This window comes from Diaphorina citri, unplaced genomic scaffold (genome assembly GCF_000475195.1).
Source record: "Diaphorina citri unplaced genomic scaffold, Diaci psyllid genome assembly version 1.1 scaffold1058, whole genome shotgun sequence".
Lineage (NCBI taxonomy): Eukaryota > Metazoa > Arthropoda > Insecta > Hemiptera > Psyllidae > Diaphorina > Diaphorina citri.
This window is the reverse complement of record NW_007378487.1, coordinates 137476-145908: the sequence shown is the minus strand read 5'-3', so window position 1 is coordinate 145908 and position 8433 is coordinate 137476. Positions and strand designations below refer to the sequence as shown.

General features: G+C 36.5%; 1 protein-coding gene across 1 annotated transcript; it reads left to right on the top strand.

Annotated features, from left to right (window-relative positions):
- Positions 1-3557: 3557 nt before the first annotated feature.
- On the top strand, positions 3558-5022 carry LOC103513984 (neurofibromin-like). Its single transcript, XM_017446029.1, has 3 exons — positions 3558-3622; positions 4104-4294; positions 4838-5022. The coding sequence occupies exons 1-3, from the start codon at positions 3558-3560 to the stop codon at positions 5020-5022; spliced, it is 441 nt and encodes a 146-aa protein (XP_017301518.1).
- The last annotated feature ends 3411 nt before the right edge of the window (positions 5023-8433 follow it).

The following is an 8433-nucleotide window of genomic DNA, read 5'->3' as shown; positions in this document are numbered from 1 at the left end:
CGCTTTTCCCTTTTTCCCTGTGGTTTTTTTTTTTCCCCGCAGACTGACCCGTTTTTTTTTTTTTTTTTTTTTTTTTTCAATTTTATTTATTATGTATTTTTATTATTTTTTAAGAGGTTTGATAGAGGGAGCTGTAACTGCTAAGGTCTGATATCATCCCGAAAACGAAGAGAGAAGTAAGACAGGCTAGGAGAAAGCCAGCCGTTCCGGGAACGAACCTTATCTGTTTAGGCTAATGTTCGCCCCGGGTGGGAGTCGAACACGCGCTCTGGAGCTTACGTGGCAGGCGTGCTACCCACCAAACTAACCAGCCTAGTAGGCTATCTTTTTTTTCCTTATAAAACGCATTTCAAAGTTCGATATCTTTTCATATAAAAAAACAACAAAAGTTACTTGTATCAGGTTTTAAGCAAGACAGCGTAATGCATGAGTCATTGGACTTTCCCACTAAGTTAGTGGAAGTATAGTGGAAAGTTGAAAACTCACCCAACACGCATTCTACAAATGAGAATCACATTAAACTTTCTTCTACACTCACGTTCAAATAATTTGGGACAAATAATTCGGAACAAATGACTTGAGAACTTTGTCAATCAATATATATTATGTATATGTTGTTGTTGTTGTTGTTGTTTACTAATGCAAAGGAATTGATTATTATGTCATTTTTCTAATGTATATGTATGTACATTGAAAATAGCAAATAGCCTACCAAAAGTTTAGAAATGGTTGGGTTTGGGTACTTTTAAAATATTATTCCGAAAAGGGTGTCCCGTCTATAGCCAGCCCACAGTTTGCTTGGAAGGTAAAGGTAGAAACACACTACCTTCACGTCACATATATTTTATGTAGATGTACCTATAGATATAGTGGAAAGTCCTTGTCCGTATGTTTATGTTACCATGGCAACCCTTATCCCAAGTTACAACTTAGTGGAGGAAACGATAGGTTTCCTGGCTCCATACTTCACATTCGATGTTCCTTTGTTCTGATTTTGAGAGAAACTTTCCTCATACTTATGATGTTTCATCTTCTTCTTCTTTTTTTTTTTAAGAGGTTTGACAGAGGGAACTGTAACTGCTATGGTCTTATCGTCCCGAAATCGAAGAGAGAAGGAAGACAGGATAGGAAAAAGCCAGCCGTTCCGAGAACGAACATTATCCCATCAGCTTAGTTGGTAGGATAAAATCCGCCCGGGCGGATTTTATCCTACCAACTAAGCTAACTAGGCTGGCAAAAAAGATCTTTTATTTTCACTGCCCTGACGCAAAGACCAGTCCCTATAATATTTGGTTCATCTACTACACCTCAAAGTTTCCATTATTTTCCCTCAAGTCAAACCATTTTTTTTTTATCAAACAATGTAAAACAAATTCAAACAATACCAACTTGGTAAAACTCTCACCCTGCCTCCTCCCCTGATAACGAACGTGTGAAGTGCTGAAGTTCAGTAGAATCATTTCAGCTAAGGTTACACTTCTTGCTGATAGTCAAACTCAGTCCAGCTTTAGTCCAGATTGATTGACCCGAAGAAGAGAGTTGTGATTCTGAGTTGTGGTAATTTTGAGTTGTGACTAGTTCGGAAGAAAATTAGGACTTTATCTGTGTGTTGTGCCGTCGTTAATGGTCGATTATGCCGCTGCAAAAGGTGAGTGAGAGTGCCTTTTCTGGGATTTTTACTTTTTTATAGTTCTTTAGTGTGCTGTGTCGTTTTGGCAAGCCAAACTTTGGGCAGTTCGTCACGTCAATACATTTTTATTGACTAGGTATTTCTCTTCAAAGTAATTAGAAAGTATTGCAATCGGTCCAAATTTTCAAAATCGGGAAATGGGTGGAAAAATTCATTTTAGGGTCCCCTGATTCCGAAAAAGTGGTTTTTATCCAAATGGTCTGTCTGTACGTTTGTGCTTTTAAACTTTCTTTTTTTTCTCTTTTCCATGTTAGCACAAAAAACACCTAATGACACAGCACAGGACCAAATACCTAACCACGAAAAAATACAAAAACTGTCTAAACAGTTTCAAAGAGAAGGAAATGTAGGCAATGTATGTATAGGTAAACTAGTTACCTAATTAATTAAAAAATATCCACTAAGTATCCAGAAAAAACAGGACAAAGTATTATCTTAGATAGATATTTGTACCTCCTAGGTAATTAATTAAATATCTAGGTAATATCTAATAGGTATCCACTAAAAACCAACAGAGAATATCTACTCAAAGTAGCCGAACAAAAGAGCAAATACACACAATACTGGTACACAAAAAATAGTAAAAAATATCCAAAACCTATACGTAAAGAATAAGAAATATATCGACAAAAAACTGTTGCTTCGTCTACGAGTTTCACGAACACGCGACTTCAGAGTTCAGAACGCAACACGCGATGTGAGTCCCCTGCTTAGTCGCGATATACTGAATGAAACAAAACTTATAAAACAGAAACTCAGAAACACAACAAACTCGGAAACAGAAGCAGAACAAAGTCGGAAACAGATTACTTGGTCTCAAGAAACAAAGGGAGAACAAAGATATGTTACAAAGGAACGAAAAAAACCGGAAGAATCTTTTATTTATCTTTTCATCCTTTAAAATTGGATACCAAAGGAGACATTGATGAAAAAAGAAAAATTCGTAAGAAACAAAGGAGAAACAACAAAGAAATAGAAAGGAAAAAGAATCGTCAAAATGATTGTGCATAAAAATACGAAAGGGAATAGACTTTGGTGGAAACATAACTCTGCATTATTAAACCATTGATCAAACCTAATTTGTAAAATAAATATATACAAAAAATGGTAGCAAAATTTATAGGTACAAACTACAAAATAAAGTTTGATCAAGGGTGGGGTTAATGCCTATGGCATTCTCTATTTCTCTACCGAAGATCATAAAGATCAAAGACGGGAAAGGGAAAACCGGAAAATTAAAAGAACCTCTTATTGACCTCAAATAAACTTTGTAACATCAATATGAAATTATCTCATCATTATCCTAAAACTAAAGCAGAAAACAAAGAAATAGAAAAAAGAAAGAAAGGGGGGAAAAAAAACATCAATACCTAACAACTTTATTTATTTTATTTATAATTGTATTACAAAGTTTTACAATGGAGTTGGTCAAAAAAAGTTAGTTACAAATAAAATATTTCAATATCTATTTTGCCTGAAAAAAAATGGGGTACATGAAACAGTTCATCTTTTATCTGTATAAATACATGTTGTTCTATACAGGGTGGTTCGTGATTTGCGAACCACGCTTATATCTCAGAAACGGCTGGGAATTAAGGAATGAAATAAACGGCATCATGGCCTAGTCTGATGTCGATCGACCATAGGATACCGACAAAGGAGTAGAAAACTAAATGCAAGAACCGTTTTGGTTGAATTACTTGAAAAAGCTTTGGTTCGGACTGTTTGAGCCAAATAGAGGTAAGTTTCGATAAACCTACATATACTTGTTCTACTTGCATTTGCCCCATTGTTTATTGTAATTTACGTACCTATGTAAGTACCCATGTCGTTATCAGATCATGGTCTTTATGTAAGGAGCCTTGGAATGGGCTCTCTAGCTAGAACCTTTGAGAGTTTCGCTGAAACCATCAAGCGATCAGAAAAGTACACGCAAGACCGCCCGAAATTCTTCTAAAAATGGGATTTCAAAATATCAAACACTATCCCAAATTTTAGCTTCTCATCGTTCAAAGAAAAAAATTTGGTTCTTGGACTTTTCTTTTTTTTTTTTTATATGAGGTTTGACAGAGGGAACTGTAACTGCTATGGTCTTATGGTCCCGAAATCGAAGAGAGAAGGAAGACAGGATAGGAGAAAGCCAGCCGTTCTGAGAACGAACATTATCCCATCAGGATAAAATCCGCCCCGGGCGGGAATCGAACCCGCGGCCTAGCGCTTACAAGGCAGACGCACTACCAACTAAGCTAACTAGGCTGGCAAAATGTATTAAGCGAGGAACGATATTTATGATTAAAACAATTAAAATTCCTTATACCCATTTTAGCCGAATACATTAATTTCCTTCCTATAGGATAGGATAAACAAAGTAAAAATAATGGGACTTCTGACAACCATTCTCCTCTGTTTCCAGATCTCTCGAGTCTGTCATGATGGAGTCCCGAGAGCCTCTCCTATGGCATTTCAAACAACTAGACGGAGCAGTAGGCCTCAGCTTCAAGGCTAACTTCCACTTTGCCCTGGTCGGCCATCTGATGAAAGGCTATCGACATCCGAATAGCACCACTATCACGCGAACCACAAGACTCCTCACCTCCATACTGGGTGAGTTGTGTGTGAAGAGTGAGTGAGTTGTAAAAAAGAACTACTCTTTTCAGTGGACTCTCAGTCAATGAGTCAGTTCCTAACTCCCTATACATACAGGCAGTTGATGAGTGATTTACACTTTTTTTTAAGAGAGGGAGATAAATATTTGAAAGGTCTTTCGCCCAAAATCGAAGAGAAAAGGAGGACAGGATAGGAGAAATCCAGCCGTTCCGGGAACAAACCTTCTGTGTTTAGGATAAATCCGAGAACGAACCTTATGCGGGCGGGACGATTCCTGCCCTAACGCTTATAAGTCAAGTGCGCTACCTTCCAGGCCAAATAGGTGGACTTTTAACAGTTAGTTTAGGTTCCGTGTCCTACACTTGGCATTTTGAACTTTGATAGTTCGGTGTTTAAAGTATTAGCCGACCTCTGATTGGGTATTTGGTCGTTTCCAGGGGACGCCCGATTTATTTTAACTTTTAACTCCTAAATCTACGTGGAGGCTACTTCTATGTCTCCTTTTAACAGTCGCTAACAGCAACAACTTTCCCATTTCAGGCATAGTGGGGAAGTACAACAAGCGAGATAAGTTTGAAGTTACGCCAGAGAGTGTGCCATACCTCGCTACCCTGGTAGCGTATTCTGAGGAAGTGAGAAGTCGATGCCACATCAAGCACGCCGCTCCCTCGCCAGAAATGGATGCTTTCCCTCAGGTATGTTCAAAGTCGATAAGTAAATCATAAGAAGAAAAAAATCATGATGAACAGTCAGTAAGATCTTCAATAAAACACCATAGTATGTCCCTGAATTAGGTAGGCGATAAGGATAGTCAATTATGCTGGGAATTGACTATCAGGTCATTTTCCTAAATAATAATAATAAAAAAAAATATGTAGAGGAAACATCACGATATCAACCGTACGTACACAGTATCCAGTCTTACGAAATACGGATGGGACAATCGGGAGACATACGAAATGCCCATACTGCCCCACTGACTCATGGTGTCCCATTACTCATCATGTCCCATTGATTCACTCCAGTTCATTCATAAATTCATAATGGTCATCACTAAATCACAGTTATCACTCCATTTTTTTTTTTAACCACATACCCAGCTGTGTTTATCAATCCAACGGTAAAATGCGAACCCGACGTGAACTGGATGCGTGTTTTTCACTTCAGGCGTAACTCTTCGAGTACAAGTCTGCTACATAAAGGGTCGGTTGTACATTGACCTATGACATTGCTGAATGCTGGATTACTAATTGAAACTGAAAATGAGATGCTACTGGAGAGAACTACAAGAACTGGGCGCATTCCCGCTCCCCGGGTCCATTCCTGGAAAAGATGTTGATTGCATACTGCAAATGAATTCAAAGTGATCTTGACGAAATCCTCAAAAATTGACTCGTTTGCTTGTATAAAGTATTTACAAAATCTTACCACTCAATGATGAGCTCTTTAGAGGAAAAATTTCGCCGGTCTTCTCAAAGGACTCAACAATAGGGTTCCCAATGAGATAGATCAAATGAAGTCATCTCTTCCTAGGAGTAATGCACGCAGGGACTCGAAAGCTGTGTCCACACATAATCAACGCCGGGCCGTCAATCGACATAATCGACAGCTTTTTTCTTTTCATATTTAATTCGCATTTCTAATAGCCTCATTAAATCATGTTAAGCAAACATTACATAGTTAGAAGCATTCATAATAACCGAGTATGTACAAGTACATACTATGCATCTATTATGTTCTATTTACAATTGTACATATTATGGAATCTATGTTTCAGTACATAATACATATGGAATCTATGTTAGAGTCTGCTACATAAAGGGTCGGTTGTACATTGACCTATGACATTGCTGAATGCTGGATTATTAATTGAAACTGAAAATGAGATGCTACTGGAGAGAACTACAAGAACTGGTCGCATTCCCGCTCCTCGGGTTCATTCCTGCAAAGGATGTTGATTGCATACTGCAAATGAATTCAAAGTGATCTTGACGAAATCCTCAAAAAGTGACTCGTTTGCTTGTATAAAGTATTTACAACATCATACCACTCAATGATGAGCTCTTTAGAGGAAAAATTTCGTCGGTTTTCTCAAAGGACTCAACGATAGGGTTCCCAATGAGATAGATCAAATGAAGTCATCTCTTCCTAGGAGGAATGCACGCAGGGACTCGAAAGCTGTGTCCACACATAATCAACGCCGGGCCGTCAATCGACATAATCGACAGCTTTTTTCTTTTCATACTTGAAAGTGGAGGTAGACTATTGTAAAATTTAAAAGAATAACTGACGGATCTTTCAAAATTTCAGTTTCACTTGGGCTCCTCCCGGATTACCTACCTTATCTACCGCTCACCTAGGTACATTGAATGGTGATGTACTTACACTCGTACCTAGGTAATTATGTGATGGGCATACTGGCATAGCCTTATTCAAAGAATAAATAACATTATTTGAAGTACCCATAGAGTATAGAATAACATTATTTGTAGAAACATAAGCATGAAATGAGATATGTGCGTTTGTTTCCTACATCAGTCTGTAGCACGGGTAACATCAGTGTTATCCCTTTGCACTCTAGGTTCATCAGTGAGATAAGGTGTGGCATATGCCATATTATGTTCTCTGAATAGATCCCAATGTATTCTCTCTGAAGTCCGTGTAGTGAGATTAACCTTCCACTTCAAGTAGTTATACTAGTGAAGTAATTATTGAATTTTCTACGAAAATTAGTCAGTAAAAGGGCCGTTACAGCCGTATGGGGGCCACCATAGACCCATTTGGGCAAAGTTTAAGTAAATTTTAACCCTACGAGAATTAAAAGAAAAATTAATTATAAAAATTCTATAAATTACAATAAAAATCACAAAGGTTTTTCAATGAACTAATGGCAAATTATCTATCAAATTATGTTGCAAAACTAAATTAGATACTGAACACAACATCACTGAAAAACTTCTAGGTAAGGTAAAAAGTCAGTAGTTAAAAGAGCTGGAGTTACAAAGCTATAATGGCATGTTACTATGACAAGATCTGATTTGGTTTTGACTAATTTCCCATTGGCATCAGTTCTTTATGTGAAAATGATGAGTAATTCAGTCTCATTACTTTCCCCGAGCTCATCTTTCTGAAACAAAGAATAAAATTCATAATATTAGACAAAGAATCAAATCAATAAACTACAATTAAAGAATAAAATTAATTAAAATAGAGAAAGAATCAATAACTAATGCAATAAAGAAATTCAGTTGAGATAAGTATATAGATTTGTATGGTAGAGAGTATGTGCTTTCAGCTTTCAGGGACATACAACATACAAGTAGTAAAAAAGAATAACAAAAGACGCACGGCAATCTCGTAATCAACAGCCAATTGCAAATGCAAAACTATATCAGCTATTAAGTAAAGAGAAGAAGAAGACGTAGCAGAAAAAGAAAAAGAAGAAGAAGAAGAAGAAGCTAAAGAAGAATTTGAAATAGCAGTACCAAGTGGAGAAGAGGAAGCAAGACATAAAACAATTAATCACTAAACTATGATTAAAGAATAAAATTCATTAAAATAGAGAAAGAATCAATAACTAATGCAATAAAGAAATTCAGTTGAGATAAGTAAGTTTTGTATGGTAGAGAGTTATGTGCTTTCAGCTTTCAGGGACATACAAGTAGTAAAAAAGAATAACAAAAGATGCACGGCAATCTCGTAATCAACAGCCAATTGCAAATGCAAAACTATATCAGCTATTAAGTAAATAGAAGAAGACGACGTAGCAGAAAAAGAAGAAGAAGAAGAAGAAGAAGCTAAAGAAGAATTTGAAATAGCAGTACCAAGTGGAGAAGAGGAAGCAAGACATAAAACAATTAATCAAAGAAAGAAAAGAAAGAACAATAAATAATTTTTAATAATAACATTAGAGAAAGAAATAGAGGTAGAAGAAGAAGAAGAAGAAGAAGACGTAGCAGAAAAAAAAGAAGAAGAAGAAGAAGAAGAAGAAGAAGAAGAAGAAGAAGAAGAAGCTAAAGAAGAATTTGAAATAGCAGTACCAAGTGGAGAAGACGAAGCAAGACATAAAACAATTAATCAAAGAAAGAAAAGAAAGAACAATAAATAATTTTTAATAATAACATTAGAGAAAGAAA